At 35.6% G+C, this 22246-nt stretch overlaps 1 protein-coding gene across 1 annotated transcript in view; it reads right to left on the bottom strand.

Annotated features, from left to right (window-relative positions):
* Positions 1-878: 878 nt before the first annotated feature.
* Positions 879-22246, bottom strand: part of LOC142358767 (cotranscriptional regulator ARB2A homolog) — a 47887-nt gene continuing 26519 nt past the window's right edge. Inside the window, exon 5 of the mRNA XM_075410344.1 lies at positions 879-1466. Within this exon, the coding sequence (XP_075266459.1) occupies positions 952-1466 (515 nt within the window). The 3' untranslated portion in view covers positions 879-951. The remainder of the gene's footprint in view (positions 1467-22246) is intronic.

The raw sequence follows: 22246 nt of genomic DNA, 5'->3' as shown, positions 1-22246 counted from the left end.
ATTATATATATATATATATATATATATATATATATATATATATATATACTATTGAAAGTTTCGATTATTTTTCGAGTCATCCTTATTAATTGATCGTTTCATTACAGGGGAACTAACTTTAAGCCGTGCTAGTTTTTTGCCCAGTCAGTTTTGTCCGATCGTATATTTATCGAAGTATCGTGAGTGGTGTCATTAGAAAGCCCATCAAGCGTAGAAAATTTTAGCGATAAAGCACATCAAGAGCGATGGAATTTTGAATTTGGTCTTTTAAGAAGACTTATCGGTCTGCGTACTAGTCCACTTTTCACAGCCTTTTTATTTTGAATTAAGTGCTTTAATAATCTTCCCAAAAAAGTACCTAATATATGTCGATTATCGTTAAAATTCACAGCTATAATCAAAACTGCAACAAAGGTTTCATCATCTTTTCGATTTTTGTAAAGTTTATTCTCAATACTTTGTACAAGTACCTAAGCTTAGACAATAAATTCATATACATATCGACACCAACAAATATCCGACAACTTTCTATCCACAAAGTGGCTAAATTTTAGCCCCACGCAAATTAAGCTGAATTCTAGCCTAGGGAGGGACTTGAAACGGTTTTTTAAGTTAATTATGAAGCTATTAGGATTTATCATTGACCGCTTGAATTCACTCAGTTTCAGCGCTTTCGGTTCGTAAACTTACGCCAATTATCAAGTTGAACATCTGAAATTCTGTATCTAGATCGCACACAAATAAGAAAATTTTGCCTGAAAGACATCAGGTTGGTTCATACGGAGAAAAACTGCTAAAAAAAATAAAGCCTAAAGACAACAAACGGACACTATTGATTGTTATATTCTTTGAAAAGTGAGATTAACTAAATAAGACGATGATGCTTAAATCTGAATTGTAACAATGATAACGAAATGTGTCAGAAATAAGAATATAAAGTTGATTTTCAATCTAACTAGTCCTCGAAGCTTTTGCACCATCAGTAGTTTCACTTTGCATTTTTTCTCCTGTTTCTTTCTTTGGGTTTTGACTCTCTTCTTCGACATCTTCAAAACTGTCATCTGATGACAACATTTGACTGAACCATTTAAAAATGCTCTCTTTAGAGCAATGTGACGTCATTTCGTGTTGCATGCTTCCTGCTGATCGCAACTCACAATCTCCACCACGCATTAAGTGGCTTTTCACAGCGGTATCAACGGGAGTGGGTGCACACACCCAGTTGATAACTTTCTCTTCGTAAAACTGTTCAACTGCTTTTGACGAGTCCATATGTCTTAAAGCGTGAACAGAGTCCGTTAAGGCCACCGCTTTAACTTTGTCAATGAAGTCTTCGTTCTTTTCGGCGAGTCGAGCCGTCACGACTCCTCCAAAGCTGTGGGCCACAACTAGCACCGTAGAGGCTTTTGATTGGCTGATGATGTTCTGCCATACATACTGTGCGTGTTCTTCTGCAGAGCCGGAATCTAATCAACATCGACCACAGGATATAGTTAGTACTAGATAAGTATTCGTATTAGTTCAATTTATATCAGCACTGATTTTGGTCCAAGCCCGGCAAAATTTAATTGTTCCGACCCCTGTTGAGGGGGGGGGGGGGGGGAGCTATATACACTCAAATTGGGTTTTTTGTTCAGACAATTTTGGCCGATCGATATATTCATCGTAGAGAGTTGAGACTGGTATCATTAAAAAGCTTGTCAAGCGTAGAATATGGAATTAAAAAGATTTTTTTGATTTTCGTTTTTTACAGGGAGTTATCGAGGTTTAAACTTATGAGAAAAACAGAGTGAATTCCGTTGATTTTATTCACATTTTCCGGAATTTTTGACTAAATTTTGCTAATTTTTCTAAAATTTGTTAAATTTTAAAGGGATGTGTTGTTGATTTTATTTTAAGAGACAAAAAAACATTGTTTTTAACTTTTTGCCAAAAATTCTGGCTAAATATTCCAAAAATCAGACTTCATCAAAAACAGCACGAAATATTAGCCCACTTTGATTAAATTTGCAGGAAGTACACATGCAAACACCACTAACACAATCTTTGTAGACTCAAAAGGGGGCTATTTCTACTTTATTTCCGTTGCGAGTACTCCGTAATTAAAAACTTTGCCGTTTTTTGCTAACTTTGCTCGTTTATTTATCAAAAACGCAGCATTTATTTTTGATTTTATAACAAACAAAATATCTATATCTGTGCCATTTGAAAAACTAAGTGTTCCTAATGGACGAACAGCATTAGCAGAGCCAGTTTTGGACCAATCTTAGTTTTGGACTGTTAGAAACCAAAATCAATTCGGATTGTTATCAGTCGGTCTTTTTTATTTAAAAAAATTGATCTTTTTTATATATTAATTAAATAACAGAACATTTCAACTCAAAGCTCACTAGTGATAGGTCTAATTCGCTTCCTAATTAGCACCGAATTATTGTATCTAGTTTATTACTTAAAGCTTATGGTCGTTTTGACTTTTAAAAGCATTTGATTTTTAAATAAATAATGGCTTATTGAACTTTGCCTCCATTTTTTTTTAATTTGGTCACCTTTTAGCTTAGTGTCAGCAATGAAAAATGCTTCTTCCTTCTATTGAATTAAAATTAAATTTTTATTGCGGTTTTACACCTTAAGTTATGGTTTTCTGGCTGTGATACTACTAGATTTCACATTTTATTTTCAGGTATTTGCCCATTTTTCACGTTTTCTAGTTTTGTCACATTATCAAGATATTGACAGTTCATATATCACATTATTGGCGTTCAAAATAAGGCACAATCGAAAAAATTAAACTCCTTAAGGATATAGACTCTGGTTTTAACGGCTTCGACAATACTTTCTCGAAGAATTTAATTGCATTTTTAAACTTTGTCTTTAACTGTCGTTTTTACTTTGTCTTTTCAGTCAAATGAAATTTCCTGCACAATGACCCAGTTCCATTGGCTTTTCATGGGAAAAAAGGTGAGCCGATATACTGATATTAGTAAATAGCTGATGGCATTCATGACTTTGAAAACAATTGTTTTCGAAAAAAAAACACTTTAACTTGGCAATTTTGATCTTTTATTGTCTGTTTGTTACCTAGTCTCTTTAATTACGGGTCAAATATGACAATGAAAGGTGTCAAAGGGATTGGTGTCACAAAATTTGATGTTTCTAAAGAATTCCTTATATTACTGGCTCCGACACAAGTTTTTCACAAAAAAAGTTTATTTGATTTTGGTCATATTTACAATCTTTTTGTAAACGTAAGATATATTCTGGATAATTGCATGTCTCAAGGGCTTGCTTTGGAAGCATAAACAAACCTTTTTAATTATTTCATTTAGTAATTAATGGCTTTCATTTCTTTGGAAATAATTTTTTTCGAAAAAACAAGTATTATTTAATTTTGCTTTTTTTTCTTTTTTGTCTACTTGTTCACTGGTTTTATCATTGAGAGGTCACATATTACGTTATCGGTGTTCGAGGAAAGTGCAAACGAACATAGTTTGAGGGCGAAAGTATGGCCTTAGGGCTTCCAAAGCGTTTTCTGGCAAAATTTAACTGAATTTTTTTGTTGTTGTCTATTTGTTGTTCTTTTGTACCTCATTAAAAATCAATACCGCCAGTTCTTAATTCCCATCTTTACAAACACTGGTAATCGTAAACCTATGGGATATTTTAGTTGATTTCTAATGGTTTTCATTACTTTGAAACGGATTGTTTAAAAAATAAGCGAATTTTTCAAATTTATTGCTTTCGTTCCTTATTGTCTAATTGTTACCAAGCCTTATTATGGAGTAGTCCCATATCTTTTCTGGTGAATTACAAGTTACTTTTTTTAGTTTCAGTTTTATTTGAAGCAATTTTGACTTTGTTATAAAGTTTTGTTTCTTACAACGGACATAAATTTTTTGATGAATTTAATGTTTGTTGTTAATGTTTCATTTTGCTGTTCGTCTTATAAGATTGGCATATCTCATGAATCTGATTCATCATTTTTCATTCCACTTAGTTATTTGCTTTGGAGGCTATCTTTTCGTTCATACTCCAATTTTTTTTTGAAAAATACTTGAGTTTTTGGGTTTTTATATCTGTTCCTCATTTGGTAGACAATTATGCCAAAATTGTGGATGAGCGGGGTCGGAACTAATATGCGTTTGCACATTATCGAGCCTCCTTGTTGTCATAAAGGACTGGGCTCCAATTCGTTTCGCAAGGCTTTAATATCAAACTAATGATTGATTAAGATAACATTGCGTAATGATTGATTAAGAACGTTCTTATTTATGTCAAGTCCTATTGGCCGCTGAGGCATAGCCGTGACCCACAAGGCATGACCAAATGAGTTAATTTCTAGTACAGCAAGTTTGATAATTACGCGTCCCACTTAGAGCAACTATCTCTGCGTTTAATTCGGCTGACTTTCCTACTTATGGTTTTTTCGACTAATTTTCACGTCGGCCAATATTCCGGACACCATGATTTTATGTCAAAACATCACTGCCCCATTCTAGTCAAATGCCGTGTCCGAAGAATCAGAACGTTTGAAACGCAAACAATATGCTACCGCTCTAGTGAAATTGGAAGATGTATCAAAATGGCGCTAATGAAGTGGGCAGACGTACCAAAATAAAATGTTAATTTTTGCTGGCTCATCAAATTTGAGAAAATGTTAATACTGTTTACTGATTGGCTGTACCATTGGGGCATAGTTTTAAGTAGGTATGAATGTTAGCATAAATTTGCTCAGAAATAGCGTTAAGTCAGAGATTTAAAAAATATGTATTTTTGGGGGACACCGATCTCACGTCTAGTTGTGATAGATTCGTATAAGTCCAACTTGCCGCTGAGGCATGGCCATGGCCCGCGAAGCATGGCAAGACGCGGTAAAAATCAAAATTTATAATTAGGCTACGCCAATTTAGGTTGTATGAACGCATAAAGGTTATCAATTTCTCAACCAATCAGATTCGTTCAGATATATATATTTTGGTACGTCTATTTCTTGAGACATCACCAAAATGTTGTCTGTTTGTTGTTTCTTGCAACCGCATAAAAACTGAAAACAGACAGTTCATGATTCCCATCTTTACAAACACTGGTAATCGTAAACCTATGGGATATTTTAGTTGATTTCTAATGGTTTTCATTAGTTTGAAACGGATTGTTTAAAAAAAATTAAGCGAATTTTTCAAATTTATTGTTTTCGTTCCTTATTGTCTAATTGCTACCAAACCTTATTATGGAGTGGTCCCATATCTTTTCAGGTGAACTACAAGTTACTTTTTTAAGTTTCAGTTTTATTTGACGCAATTTTGACTTTGTTATAAAGTTTTGTTTCTTACAACGGTCATAAATTTTTTGATGAATTTAATGTTTGTTGTTAATGTTTCATTTTGCTGTTCGTCTTATAAGATTGGCATATCTCATGAATCTTATTCATCATTTTTCATTCCACTTAGTTATTTGCTTTGGAGGCTATCTCTTCGTTCATACTCCAATTTTTTTTTGAAAAATACTTGAATTCTTGGGTTTTTATATCTGTTCCTCATTTGGTAGACAATTATGCCAAAATTGTTGATGAGCAGGGTCGGAACTAATATGCGTTTGCACATTATCGAGCCTCCTTGTTGTCATAAAGGACTGGGCTCCAATTCGTTTCGCAAGGCTTTAATATCAAACTAATGATTGATTAAGATAACATTGCGTAATGATTGATTAGAACGTTCTTATTTATGTCAAGTCAAGTCCTATTGGCCGCTGAGGCATAGCCGTGACCCACAAGGCATGACCAAATGAGTTAATTTCACGTACAGCAAGTTTGATAATTACGCGTCCCACTTAGAGCAACTATCTCTGCGTTTAATTCGGCTGACTTTCCTACTTATGGTTTTTTCGACTAATTTTCACGTCGGCCAATATTCCGGACACCATGATTTTATGTCAAAACTTCACTGCCCCATTCTAGTCAAATGCCGTGTCCGAAGAATCAGAACGTTTGAAACGCAAACAATATGCTACCGCTCTAGTGAAATTGGAAGATGTATCAAAATGGCGCTAATAAAGTGGGCAGACGTACCAAAATAAAATGTTAATTTTTGCTGGCTCATCAAATTTGAGAAAATGTTAATACTGTTTACAGATTGGCTGTACGAATGGTGCATAGTTTTAAGTAGGTATGAAAGTTAGCATAAATTTGCTCAGAAATAGCGTTAAGTCAGAGATTTAAAAAATATGTATTTTTGGGGGACACTGATCTCACGTCTAGTTGTGATAGATTCGTATAAGTCCAACTTGCCGCTGAGGCATGGCCATGGCCCGCGAAGCATGGCAAGACGCGGTAAAAATCAAAATTTATAATTAGGCTACGCCAATTTTGGTTGTATGAACGCATAAAGGTTGTCAATTTCTCAACCAATCAGATTCGTTCAGATATATATATTTTTGGTACGTCTATTTCTTGAGACATCACCAAAATGTTGTCTGTTTGTTGTTTCTTGCAACCGCATAAAAACTGAAAACAGACAGTTCATGATTCCCATCTTTACAAACACTGGTAATCGTAAACCTACGGGATATTTTAGTTGATTTCTAATGGTTTTCATTACTTTGAAACGGATTGTTTAAAAAAAAATAAGCGAATTTTTCAAATTTATTGTTTTCGTTCCTTATTGTCTAATTGTTACCAAGCCTTATTATGGAGTGGTCCCATATCTTTTCAGGTGAACTACAAGTTACTTTTTTAAGTTTCAGTTTTATTTGACGCAATTTTGACTTTGTTATAAAGTTTTGTTTCTTACAACGGACATAAATTTTTTGATGAATTTAATGTTTGTTGTTAATGTTTCATTTTGCTGTTCGTCTTATAAGATTGGCATATCTCATGAATCTGATTCATCATTTTTCATTCCACTTAGTTATTTGCTTTGGAGGCTATCTTTTCGTTCATACTCCAATTTTTTTTTGAAAAATACTTGAATTTTTGGGTTTTTATATCTGTTCCTCATTTGGTAGACAATTATGCCAAAATTGTGGATGAGCGGGGTCGGAACTAATATGCGTTTGCACATTATCGAGCCTCCTTGTTGTCATAAAGGACTGGGCTCCAATTCGTTTCGCAAGGCTTTAATATCAAACTAATGATTGATTAAGATAACATTGCGTAATGATTGATTAAGAACGTTCTTATTTATGTCAAGTCCTATTGGCCGCTGAGGCATAGCCGTGACCCACAAGGCATGACCAAATGAGTTAATTTCACGTACAGCAAGTTTGATAATTACGCGTCCCACTTAGAGCAACTATCTCTGCGTTTAATTCGGCTGACTTTCCTACTTATGGTTTTTTCGACTAATTTTCACGTCGGCCAATATTCCGGACACCATGATTTTATGTCAAAACATCACTGCCCCATTCTAGTCAAATGCCGTGTCCGAAGAATCAGAACGTTTGAAACGCAAACAATATGCTACCGCTCTAGTGAAATTGGAAGATGTATCAAAATGGCGCTAATGAAGTGGGCAGACGTACCAAAATAAAATGTTAATTTTTGCTGGCTCATCAAATTTGAGAAAATGTTAATACTGTTTACTGATTGGCTGTACCATTGGGGCATAGTTTTAAGTAGGTATGAATGTTAGCATAAATTTGCTCAGAAATAGCGTTGAGTCAGAGATTTTAAAAATATGTATTTTTGGGGGACACCGATCTCACGTCTAGTTGTGATAGATTCGTATAAGTCCAACTTGCCGCTGAGGCATGGCCATGGCCCGCGAAGCATGGCAAGACGCGGTAAAAATCAAAATTTATAATTAGGCTACGCCAATTTAGGTTGTATGAACGCATAAAGGTTGTCAATTTCTCAACCAATCAGATTCGTTCAGATATATATATTTTGGTACGTCTATTTCTTGAGACATCACCAAAATGTTGTCTGTTTGTTGTTTCTTGCAACCGCATAAAAACTGAAAACAGACAGTTCATGATTCCCATCTTTACAAACACTGGTAATCGTAAACCTATGGGATATTTTAGTTGATTTCTAATGGTTTTCATTAGTTTGAAACGGATTGTTTAAAAAAAATTAAGCGAATTTTTCAAATTTATTGTTTTCGTTCCTTATTGTCTAATTGCTACCAAACCTTATTATGGAGTGGTCCCATATCTTTTCAGGTGAACTACAAGTTACTTTTTTAAGTTTCAGTTTTATTTGACGCAATTTTGACTTTGTTATAAAGTTTTGTTTCTTACAACGGACATAAATTTTTTGATGAATTTAATGTTTGTTGTTAATGTTTCATTTTGCTGTTCGTCTTATAAGATTGGCATATCTCATGAATCTTATTCATCATTTTTCATTCCACTTAGTTATTTGCTTTGGAGGCTATCTCTTCGTTCATACTCCAATTTTTTTTTGAAAAATACTTGAATTCTTGGGTTTTTATATCTGTTCCTCATTTGGTAGACAATTATGCCAAAATTGTTGATGAGCAGGGTCGGAACTAATATGCGTTTGCACATTATCGAGCCTACTTGTTGTCATAAAGGACTGGGCTCCAATTCGTTTCGCAAGGCTTTAATATCAAACTAATGATTGATTAAGATAACATTGCGTAATGATTGATTAAGAACGTTCTTATTTATGTCAAGTCCTATTGGCCGCTGAGGCATAGCCGTGACCCACAAGGCATGACCAAATGAGTTAATTTCACGTACAGCAAGTTTGATAATTACGCGTCCCACTTAGAGCAACTATCTCTGCGTTTAATTCGGCTGACTTTCCTACTTATGGTTTTTTCGACTAATTTTCACGTCGGCCAATATTCCGGACACCATGATTTTATGTCAAAACATCACTGCCCCATTCTAGTCAAATGCCGTGTCCGAAGAATCAGAACGTTTGAAACGCAAACAATATGCTACCGCTCTAGTGAAATTGGAAGATGTATCAAAATGGCGCTAATGAAGTGGGCAGACGTACCAAAATAAAATGTAAATTTTTGCTGGCTCATCAAATTTGAGAAAATGTTAATACTGTTTACTGATTGGCTGTACGAATGGTGCATAGTTTTAAGTAGGTATGAATGTTAGCATAAATTTGCTCAGAAATAGCGTTAAGTCAGAGATTTAAAAAATATGTATTTTTGGGGGACACTGATCTCACGTCTAGTTGTGATAGATTCGTATAAGTCCAACTTGCCGCTGAGGCATGGCCATGGCCCGCGAAGCATGGCAAGACGCGGTAAAAATCAAAATTTAGAATTAGGCTACGCCAATTTAGGTTGTATGAACGCATAAAGGTTGTCAATTTCTCAACCAATCAGATTCGTTCAGATATATATTTTGGTACGTCTATTTCTTGAGACATCACCAAAATGTTGTCTGTTTGTTGTTTCTTGCAACCGCATAAAATTGAATACAGACAGTTCATGATTCCCATCTTTAGAAACAATGGTAATCGTTAACCTATGCTATATTTTAATTGATTTCAAATGGTTTTCATTACTTTGAAACGGGTTGTTTTTTTTAAAAAAGGAATTTTTCAAATTTACTTTTTTGTTCTTTATTGTCTAATTGTTACCAAGCCTTATTATGGACTGGTCTCATATCTTTTCCGTTGAATTACAAGTTATTTGGTTTAGTTTCGGTCTTATCTGACGCTATTTTGACTTTGTTATTAAATTTTGTTTTTTAAAACGGACAAATTTTTTAATGTAATTAATGTTTGTTGTTGTTGTTTGATTTTGCTGTTCGTCTTGACTCGCTTTCTTAATATTGTCATATCTGGTGAATCTAATGCATCATTTTTTACTCTAATGCATCATTTTTGCTTTGGAGGCTATCTTTTCGATCATACACCATTTTTTGAAAAATACTTGAATTTTGGGGGTTTTTCTATCTGTTCCTGATTAGGTAGACGATTATGCCAAAATTGTGGATGAGCGGGGTCGGAACCTTATGTGCAATCGCACATTACCGATCCTCCTTGTTTGAATATAATCTTGAAGATACTTGTTAGTTTTAGGGACAAATTACGATAGTGTTAACCAATATATAATAATGACTGTGGAAAGATGAATGGGTACGGAAACAGAGGTCAAAGTTCAACAGCGGAAAGATAGCGCCGCAACTTGAAAAACCAGTAACCTTCTTCGCGCGGTGGAAAACTGAAAAAAAACCCACTACTTCTACGACTACGTAGAAGTAATGGGAACAAGCCATTACTTCTACGTAGTCGTAGAAGTCTAAAACATGAAAAAATATTTGTTGAAAGTCTATCGATTGGAGCGGGATTTTTTAAAGAAATAAAAAATGAAAACATAGCCGGCAGAGTGCCGGAATAGCTGCGAAGAATAGACTTACGTGGCGCATATTAGAGATAGAAACAGATACAGATATGTTGAAAAAATTGTCGACGCCACTCAAAAAGCTATATAACGAAATTCAGCGATAAATTTATAAAGCATAATAAAGTTCATTGTGCAGAAACCTTTTCTTTGGTGACATAAGGGTTCCTTTCACCTTCAACTAATTCAAATTTAACTTAAAATTTAAAGTGCAAAAGTCATTTTTATTGAGTGAGGTAAGTCACTTATGATCAAAATCTACTCACGCAAAAAACTTGCTAGAGATGAGAAATGCCGTCACGCGCGCAAAAGCCGTTAGTGAGAGGAAGCAGTAATTCAGAAAATTTGATTTTAGAGCTTTGCTGTGTGAAAAAATGTAAAACAAAAGAGCCTCAGACGACGAAACAAAAAAACATAGCCGGACAAGTCCTGACCTACAATTCAAAGAATTTTCATTGATTAAACAAAAAACTAGACATAGAATGTACTATTGCTTTATTGGAAAAACAGTTTAGAAAAAAATCCCAGCAAAAAAATCGAAAAAAGGAGAAAAAATTAAAGCAGAAAAGCCGCATGTAAACAAAAAATCACAAATTTTTGTTCAAACACCAATTTCTCACTCAAATTGAGAATTTGACCACTGAAATGTCACTCCGCAAAACACCTGTCTTCCACTTTTAATTTCGCTTCCACTAACCACACTTCCAGTTTCGGCGTGACCAAAATCACTACTCCAAATTGACTACGAAAATCATGAAAATGTGTGATAATCAAAGTGAAATTGACGCATGTGAACAAAAAATACTAGCGAGAAAGCGAATTTTTGTTCAAACACCGTTTTCTCACTCTACTTTAAAATTAGAGCGAAAAAAAATTCACTCACTGTTTTGCTACACTTCCCATTTCGGCGTGACCAAAATCAACACTCCAATTTGACTTCAAAAACCATGAAAACGTGAGTAGTAGAGGATGAGCAAGAGTGGGGGGGGGGGGGGTAAAAGGACGTACCTATGTATAAAGATTACTTATAGCCTATTTTCATCAATTTTCCAGAGTACCGAAAAAAGTACCGAGTGAGAACAATGGACCTGTCATTTTAACATAATTACCCAGGGGTAACTATCTTAATTACCCCCAGGGAAATGCATCCAGTTTTCCGCTCTAATGCACTTCAGCTAATCTTATCTACTTAATAAAATTCATCTGCAGAACTTTTACTTTTAATCATTTTCTCATTTTATTCATTCGCGCAAAGTTTTCACAATTATAACTTTCATTCATTCATTTACGTACAGAAAATACTATTTTATCATTTTCCATTGCAAATCAGTCAATTTGTACTATAATTTACCCGATTTATTGCTGTTATACGTAAATTTTGGCAAAAATACCCAATTTTTACCAAAAATTATCCAATTATTACCAAAAAATACCCAATTCCTGGCAAAAAAATACCCAATTCTTACCAAAAATTACCCAATATTACCAAAAAATACCCACTTCCTGGCAACAACGTAATTTTTGCCAAAAATACCCAAATATTGAAAAAAATACCCAATTATTGCCAAAAAACACCCAATTCTTACCAAATATTACACATTTTTTGCCAAAAATACTAAATTTTTGCCAAAAAAACCCAATTCTTACCAAAAATTACCCATTTTTTACCCAAAAAATACCCAATTCCTGGCAAAAATAAAACGTAATTTTTGCCAAAAATACCCAATTATTGCAACAAACACCAAATTCTTGCCAAAAATTAACGAGTTTGAGTTGAAAATACCCAGTTTTATCAGCATATTTCAAAAAAATACCCAAAATTGAAGGAAATTTACTCAAATGTTTTGAACATTGTTCTAATTTACTCCCATTATTCCCACAAATTCGTAATTGCAGAACCTTACAAGTTTCAAAATCTTTATTGTAAAAAAGAAATCTCTCACGTGATCCCATTAATTTTGTCTGGAGCTTTGTGAAGTCTGATGAATACCCAATAACAAATTTACTGTGTCATCTGTTAGTGCGTCTAAAATTCTCACGTGATTAGACAATTAGTCACTATATTATCGTCACAATTACTCATAACAGTACAATTACATAATAGTTATCCACAATTACTTCAAAGTGTTTTCATAATTACGTCATAATAACGTCACAATTACGTCATTCTGTTGTCACAATTACGTCATTATGTCGTCATAATTACGACATATTCAACAAAGAACTTTTCATTTCTGTCCTTTTCATCTTTCTGATTTACATATTTGAGTGCAGTTGAGTACAATAATCTTTACAACTAACTTTAACTTCTGACAAATATTTATTTCATCGCATCTTCCATTTTAACAATGTTTTTCTCTTCCTTGCTCACTTCTAATATTACGATTTATAGAGATGCCTCGAAAGTCGGACCAAAAAGAACTTTGCAATTCTTGCAATAAGTTTATTTTGAAACCTAATATGAGTAGACATCAAAAGCTTCACGCGAGAGCTTGCTCACAATGCTCCCAGTCATTTCCTGACGATAAGAAGCTGCAGCGTCACATTGCTTCTAAGCATGCACCGCCTCTCATTCAAAAGAAGTTTTCATGCAGAAGCTGCAATTTATCGTTCTCCATATATTATCAACTTATTCATCATAAACGAAACAATCACCAGCATTCTGCTCCAGTGGCTTACGATGACGTTGACTTATCTATATACGGAGAATCCTCCGCTCTTCACAGTGAGCTCAAAACCGTCAAGCACTTTTTACAAGACTCGGTGCTTGAATTGTCTAGAAAGTGCATAACTTCAAGTTAGTCGAACTCAGCCACGAAATAGTGATCAACAAATTGGAATTTGTTTACCACGATTTACCCAGTTCAGCTAAAATAAACATTTCATTTGGTTTCGTACTTCAAAGTGTGCAAAACTCTGACGAATTTCGATAATATTACGCAGCAGATAACAACCCCGTATTCTTAAATCCCCTTGTCCTCTCTGATAACTCAGATCTGTTTTATCAAATCGAAATTGAAAAGTGAAGAATTTCTTCCTAATCTTATTAGTCAGCAACCAGATACGAAATGGAAATTTCATTGTGTTACAAATGTCACTTTCTTTGTATTTCTCCTGGGTGGTGTTCCTCTTGGCTGCATTCAGCAATCAATTCCACCATCTTTACTGAGTAATCCTTTAGTTGAATGTTTTTTTTCCGACTGCGAACTGAAACCTTACCAAGAAAACTTGTGCATGTTTCGTGTATTGTCATACGAATTAAACGGAAGCGTTGATCTACAGCAGAATTCAGACAAGTTGACTCAGATGTTTCTCTCAGCAACAAGGAAAGATGGCAAGAGCTTTCCAGTACATGAAGATGATATTCATATTCTTGAAGAGCTGACTGAACGAAGCATTCAAGTTTACACAATTTTCATTGACGATCAGTCTGAAACATATGTTGAGAACTTACTCGTCGATCCTGCTTAAAGCGTGCACAGACAACATCTTTGTTAAGATATGATAATCATATCTGTTGGACAGCGGACATCAACAAGTTCCCCAAAAAATTTCGCTGCTACATATGCGATCAGTATTTCGACAGATCCTTCAACCTATTGCGACACATGCAAAATTGCTCCAAAAGCACATCACAAATATCCAACAGGAGCCTATCAGTTATCAGAAACTATTTTTGAACGTTTGGAAGACGTAAAAATCAATGTTCCGCTCGCGTTGAGATTGTTTTCTCATCTTATTATATTCAATTTCCAGTCAATAACAGTGCCCGACAAAACAATCAGAAACACAGAATTGACGCCGTGGATAGGAAAACATGTTCCCATTAGTGTGTCAATATCTTCGAATCTATTCACCCAGCCGATATTTATTTGCAACGAAGATCCACTTCAATTAATCCGTGACTTTGTATCCAACTTGACACATATAGCGGAAAAGAGCACACTATTAAAGAGAAAAACTAAATTACTTCGTACTGGAACTAGAAGAGAAATATTCGGCTATTCGACAATTGGTTCCAGTGAAAGATACCAAGGGAACCACCAGCGCAGAAGACTTTTGACTACGAAGCTGAACCCGACGAGGAGGATGACGAAGACTTTTAAATTAGGAGACTGAGAAGCGAGCTCAGGATGATATCAAAATTGAAACAAGACTTTGAGAACTATTACAGTACCATACCTGTTTTTGGGTTTAACAGCTCACGGTATGATTTAAACCTGATAAAAGAATATCTTCTGCATCATCTCTTAATAGAACAAAACGTTGTTCCCAAAGTGATCCGAATGGGGAATAAACATATTGGAATGAACTTTCTTGGCTTGCAATTTCTCGACATTCTGAACTTCCTGGGAGGAGCTACAACTCTGGATAACTTCCTCAAAGCTTATGGAGCCAGTGATGAGAAGGGTTTTTCCCTTATGAGTGGTTTGACAGTGCTGAAAAGTTGAATGAGACCCATCTGCCACCAATTGAAAGTTTCTGGGGTAAATTGAAAAACCATAACGTCTCGTCAGTCGATTACGATAAGTTCATGGATTGCAAAAAAAAAGAGGAATTGAAGAGAAGGAAGCTTTAAAGAAGCTGAAATTAAAAATAGTTCCGAAAAATGCAGAGGAAAACTACCGGGAACTTCAAAACATTTGGGAAAGGGAGAACATGAACACATTCCAAGATTTTCTCAAGTGGTATAACAATAAAGACGTCGTGTCCACTCTTGTTGCGATGACAAAGATGATTCAATTCTACCACTCAAAACATATTGATATGTTGAAACTGGGCTACACGCTTCCCAATTTGGCAAACAGAATTCTCCATTCATCAGCAGATGCTGCATTTTTTCCATTCTGCGAGCAAGACAAGAAATATGATAACTCTATCAGAAAGTGGCTGACGGGAGGACCCTCAATTATCTTCACCCGATATGCAAAAGTCAGCGAAACGAAGATTAGAGAGTCCGAAAATATGTGCAAGTCTATTGTGGGCATTGATGCGAGTCAACTCTACCCATTCTCAATGACAAAGGAAATGACAACGGGACTCTACACAAAATGGGAGTTCAACGACGACTCTGCAAAGTTTCGCCCAAAAAGGAATTGGAGGAGTTTGTTTGAGCAGCAAGTAATCGATTACTTGCAGAGCACTCGTCCAGAATGTTTAATACAGTCACAGTTCAGTCACAAAAAAACAAAAAAAAATTGGAACTTATTTTCGTCAATGGCTTCTGCTCCCATTGTAACAGTGTTTGAGGCAATGGGATGCTACTTTCACTTTTGTCCCTGTCAAGAAGAAAAGCGGCTGTTATTTGAAGATATAGAGAACGGATTAAAGACACGAGAACGAGATAGTGGTGCAAGAGAATATCTGCAGGGATTAGGATACACGGTTGTTGAAATTTGGGAGTGCCAGTGGAAAAAGTGGAGGAGGGAGAACATAAATGGAGTAAAACAGTTCGTCAACAAGATATATCCATTTCAGCAGTCCCTTTCCAAAAATGCTCTTATTGAAAAAATAAAACGAGGAGATTTGTTTGGAGTGGTTGATTGCAGCCTCGAAGTCCCCGAGCACTTGTACCCTTATTTTGGAGACTTTCCCCCCATTTTTAAGAATTGTGAAGTTGGACGAGACGACATTGGGGATCATATGAAAGAATTTGCTGAGCGACACAAGTTATTATCAAAACCACGAAAAATGCTCATTTCTAGTTTCAAGCTTGAAAGAGAACCAATTATTACTCCCCTTCTGTTATTTTATCTGGAAAAAGGAGTGATTCTGAGAGACGTTTTTTGGTTCCTACAATACACTCCCCGCCGCTGCTTCCAGTCCCTTGTGCAAAACGTTGTCGACGCACGCCGCGAAGGAGACCGAAACAAAGAGTCAACAGTCGTTGCGGAAGCCATGAAGCTCATAGGAAACAGTTCATACGGGTATCAGATAATGGATCGTAGCCGGCATACGACCACAAAATATGTGAAGGGTTCTCAAGTGGATAAATTAATTGACAACAAATTTTTCAAGACCCTAAATGAGCTGCCAGAAGAGATTTACGAAGTGGAGTTAAACAAGACCCGTATCATACATAAAGAACCAATAATATTTGATTTTTTTATTCTGCAGTACGCTAAACTTACAATGTTACAACTCAAGTACAATTTCTTCTCCATTTTCTGCGACTCAAGGAAATGGATACCGACAGTCTGTACATGGCGCTTAGTGAGGAAAAACTCGACAGAATCATTCGACCTGAAATGCAATCGTTGTGGTACTGGATGAGACAGAGCGACTGCAGTTATAAATTCGCAGCAAACTCTAGCAGCAATTTTTTCCCATAAGAATGTTGCATCAAGCATGCGCATTTTGACAAGAGAACCCCAGGCTTGCTCAAAGAAGAATTTGATTGCTTTGTGCTCAAAAACTTATTGCTGTTACGATGAGCAATCAGATACAGTGAAACTATCCAGTAAGGCGCTCAATAAAAACAACATCGAAGAACCTTTAGCCAAATACAGAAAAGTACTGTTTGATGAGGAGCGAGTATATTCAACGAACCGAGATTTCGCGTAGTCGACAATAAGAAAGTATGCACGTATGAACTCAAAAAAGTGGGACTGTCTTACTTTTATCCCAAGCGTAAAGTCTGTGAAGACGGAATTCACACTACTCCATTATATATATATATAACTCATCTTCTTTAGATTTTGTAAATTTTTAGCCTTCTCTCGTTTTATATCTTTTTTAATTCACTGTTTACCTGACAAAATGTCTTTTGAGAAAAAAATCATTGTTTAAAATAACTGAATTAGATACAAATACACATACAAATAATTGGGTACAAAATTTAAAAAACCTTAATACAAAGTTTTGAAAACCATTTGCATCATTTTACGGATTAATGTTTAAACATTTAAAGATTTTGGTTTTCAAAACTTACAAAACATCAGCAAAGAACTTCAAAATATGAAAATCATTTAAATATTTAGATGAGACTTTCGAAAATAATACATGAGCAAATTAAATAGCATATAAACCACACAATTCTGAATCTTGGAGTTTCTACTGCACTAATGAACCAAAGGTTGCTTTTGTCTTGATGCCATATTTTTCCAAAACTTCTACCATCGAATCACCGTAGAACAACTTTCCATTTTTATTGGCTAGCAAAATCCAGTGGGAGCCTGGTTGAGTAGATGGATCAGTGTTGATTATACAAAACGTGTTTGTAGGTAAATATCTTGGTCGAAGATCAGCCGGGAAAGAACCGAGATATTTATACTTTAGGTGTGGGAACATGTTGACAACATGTAAGAGTTGTTGGTTATCCATTTTTGGTGACTGAACCCTCTTTTTCAAATGCAATTGAACTTATACGTTCACCACTAACAAACAATTCTACAGTATTAGTCAAATTGTTAGCAAAGTCGGGCTCCAAACGAATTCCTGCCCCAACTACATCAGGAAAATGCATTTCGACATTGGCCTCCTGTGTTGAAGTAAGATCGAAAAATAAATGAAAAAGGTTTTCAAAATCCTTGTATTGAATGTTAGGACCTTCATCGTCGAATTTGGGTGCTTTCATCGTTTCAGCATAAGCTCTCACATGATTTTCCGTTTTCAAGTTAACTATAGTTTGATTCCCACGCACAATTTTAACTTGTCGAAGACCAAATTTACGAAAATGGAACGGATTCGTGTTGTATGTTCCACTGAACTCATTATTCAGATTCATAGCAATATCAATCATTCGAATTGGCTTGTTTGAAAATATATTTTCTTGTATAAACTGATTGTCCAGCGGGAATGATAAACGTTTTTCGAAGTTCTTCATTATAGTAAAATATGGCAGGTTCTCGCAGCAGTCTGCTTTTGAAACTTCTCATCCAGTTATCTGAGATTGCTACCTGTCTAGTAAAAAGGCAAGCTTCCAAAATTATAGCCTCAGAGTTCAACCCACCAGTATCGATCATAAGGAACGCTGGAGATGATCGGATCAATTTCAGTCTGAGGTTGACATTCGGGAGAAGTAAAGTTTCACAAGCAAATAGACCTATTGCCAACGGACCATAAAATTAGAGAAGCAATTAGAGAAGAGAGAATGAAGAGCATTGTTTACCAATAATGTCTTCGGCATTATCCAAACGGGTTTGATCTCCTTTAATAACTCTTCCTCTGCTGAATAATCGAGTAGATCGCAAGTCAGTGAAAATATTACGATCAGTCTCCAATTGAAATTCGATTGTTGACTCGTTTAAGGAATTTGTTGGAAATATTTGTTGTTTATTGGACCAGAGAATGGGGTCTAAAATTGGAACTTTCCCAAAAAGTCGAGCATAGAGTGAGACAGGGAGTTCATTTGCATTCTAGCCCACTGTTTTTATAATGATAAGTGAGGAAATGATCAAGATTTTTTCTGGAACAAAAAAGTAAGATGAACTTGTCGAATAGGGAAAAAGGGAACTAGGTGTCCAGCAGCGTTTCTTAATTCAACATGGATACTGTGGAAGTTCGATTTGATTACTTTATGGAATCTCAATTGTTCGAACCTGCGATAACTCAGAACCTGATATTTCTTAAAAATCTCATCATTGTGGAACTCTCGGTGTTTGAATGGGAACGAGCGTAGAAGAGGACATTTCACATCACCAACTGAATTGGGTTCTACTATATCAGAGTAAAGTAAAACTGTATGTGTTCCAGTAATATCAAAAGGGAGATCTGCCGTTGCCCTGGACTTGGTATTGTATGATCCTTTCGAATAAGGCATAACAGGTTTGTCAGCTTCAACGCCCAAGTTAGCAGCTACTTCCCATGATTCATCCAGTTCAATTTTGTCGGGAAGAAAATTGGTGAACGAAGCCATTGTATTTTGAGGGTAAACTTGAGAGGAAGCGTTGGATACCAATTCTAGATAAAACGAATTCATGATGTTTGACTGTTCTGTGTGACGTTTGTTTGGAAAAATGATTAGTCAACGTTCTTCAGAAAGTCTTTGCGAATTTTTTGTCGAGTAATATTTTGTCTAATGTTCTTCCTCTTTTTTGTACCACCACCAACTTGTTTTTGTATTGTTGATTTTGCAGTCTTCTTTACCGCTTTTTTAATCGAAGTCTGTCCTGATAAAACACCTCCAATTTCGGGAATGGCTGACTCGATTACATCTCGTCCATTTTTTGCTGCAGGTAAAACGTATTTCTTGAGAATGGGTAGAGTTGTTCTAGCGACTGTTCTAGCCAAGGCTCCAAAGCCACGCCCCCTTTGACGAGGAACTCCTTTAAAATAAGGTAGATTGCAACCGTCCATTTTCTAGCGCGACTAATTGAAAAATGATTATGCAACTTTCGACAATTCTTGTTCGTAAAAGATTCCATCAATGTTTTCACCTTTCTGATCAACAACAAAATATGTCAGAAGGGCGCTGAAGTGTTTATTTTTCGAACTAGGAAAAGTTCATGTGTATAGCGAGGCTTATATCATTTTTGAAATTTGCTCTCTGCTAATGCCAACCTAATTTTATCTCCTACTTGAAAATTGGGCTTTGTATTTTTTTCTTCATTCGCTTGTACATGACAGGTCAAAAAGTCAGCATTCACTACATCTTTGGGCGCCAACCCAATATTCCGATTGATTCTTGAGTTAATAATGTCAACAAACATTTGGAGTTCTTTGATATAGGATAATGTGTCGTTTTCTTCCAGGTAGCGGTAAATTGAGTTTTTCAGGGTTCGTATAGCTCTCTCGCCAAAAGCTACTTTTGTTTCACTATAAGTGTGATAATATTTGAGTCCCACATCCTCGCAGAAATTGGCCATATCACCAAAAAACCCTTTTCCTTGATCTAGCCATAAATCTTTCGAGAAATTGAGCTCGCTCCTCTCTGAACACATTTTGATAAAAGCTGCTTTCACGACCTCTGCTCCTTTTCTCCGTAATGGTTCTACTCGCAAGTATCGCGAAAAAACATCTACAGTAACGAGTAAAAAAGTGATACCTCGGTTCCATTTCGATAGTTTATCCATTTGTGCAAGGTCCAAGCAGCAAATCTCATCAATATAGCGAGCATGCGCATTTAGCCGGGGAAATTTTCGTCTGATTCCTTTGTACTTCGTATAAGTCTTTTGATTGTAAAAATTCTGTAACTTTCTCGCGACTGATTCCACTTGCTTTTGTTAGGTTGTTGATAGAACCGAAAGCTGCTGGTCCCCTCTCGTTATACAATTTCTGCAATTTGATTCTATCTGTAGCTGTAATTGAACCAGTCTGAGCCATGTTGTGTTCTCAAAATGTTGTTTTTAACCAGATGTGGTCTCAGATTTAAAACTTTAAGAATTAAGAAATAGTTTGGATCAACTGTAGCGTTTTTCAATTTAATTGAATGAAGGAATGTTTTTATATCAACTCCTGTGTCAACGTTGTCGACAATAATTGTATTGGAAAGTGAAATTTTCAATCGTTTTTCGTATATCTCTTTCAAAATTTTCAATGTCTCATGATTGTTCTTATAGTGAAATTTCAGCTCTGTCTTAAGTTCTTTAGGTGGACGATCGCTTTTTTCGGAACTAACTTCTTCTTTCGGTTTTTTTATAACTGGGAAAACTGTTTCTTCTTTTTTTCTCGCTGTAGGATTCCGATAGTTTCCTTTTTCTGGTCTCCCACAGTTCTTTCGGAACAGGAACAAACTTTTTGACCTCACTCATTGAAGAAAGTTGAAAATTTGTTCATACAAGGTTGATATATGTAACTTAATATTGTTATTCCAGCTTTTGAGCCCAATATAAGTCTTCTGGAACTTAGGGTTGTTGATTTTGATGTGAGCTTTCGAAGTTGTTTTTGGAAGCGAATGAACTGATTTCTTCTTAATCCTGTGAGGTTTCCTTTAATCAAGTTTACAATACACTCACAGAGAAATCTGATGAATACCTTAGGACACTGTAGAAGGAAAGCTGGTTGAAATTTCTTGTTGAGATTCCGAAAGAGCTTCAGAGTATAATAATTCTGTGCGTTTATCATTAATATCACTAATACGAGCACGACTGTTCGGTAAAAAGAATTCTGAAGGAAATGAAGTTACATTTGAACAATATCTTAACAAATCAGGTGTAGATGGTCTCAAATCTATCATAAGATGCCCATATGGTTCGTGTGTAGCGTCATCATACCATTGTTTTAGTTGTTTTCCCAGACCCAGCTGTCTTCCCAAAATATCAATTTGCTGCAGATCTCTGGGAGATTTGAACGAAACGATGTGAGTAGTCTGAAGCTCGGCATCACGTCCAGTTTTGTTTTTGTGGAAGAGGTTATGTTTAATATATACACAATTTAAATTTCGATGCCTACCGGCTGTCGCAATTGCGTTGAATTTTTCCGATTTTGAAAGAATGTCTAATGAGTCATCGAATATAAGTATTTTGTGCCGTCAGCTGGTAAGTTCTCAATTAATTCAAAGTCAACACCCTGAATGAATTCTATGTCTGCAATTGATTGCATCATTGTATCGTAAACAGTCTGAAAGCGCTTAAAGAAGTATAAAATTCGATCAAACGAGGGTTGAGAAGTTTTCGTTTGTAGCATATCATTAATGAAAACAGTTTTCCCGGAACCGGAAGGACAAACAAGATACATCAGAATGCGTTCCTTTGTTGATATGATCTTATTCTTTTTATGCTCTGGGATTTGGAAGTATATAACCTACAGCACTCGAAAGCATAGCAATCCAAACTGTTCGTTCGTCAAAAGTTCTGGCAAAGATAAGGTTGACAATTGAAAAAAGAAGTATTAATACAACTAAGCACTGGAATATTGACAAAGCAGTTCGAGAGCAAGTGCGTCCACAAATTTTCCAAGGAGGTCGTTCCTGATTAGTATTATCGAAAACAAAGTCAGCTGCGTGATTATTATGATCTGTCATTAGAGTGCAACTGATT

Source organism: Convolutriloba macropyga, chromosome 2, assembly GCF_964194025.1.
Source record: "Convolutriloba macropyga chromosome 2, txConMacr16.3, whole genome shotgun sequence".
Classification (NCBI taxonomy): Eukaryota; Metazoa; Xenacoelomorpha; order Acoela; family Convolutidae; genus Convolutriloba; species Convolutriloba macropyga.
This window is presented reverse-complemented; position numbering and strand designations above follow the sequence as displayed.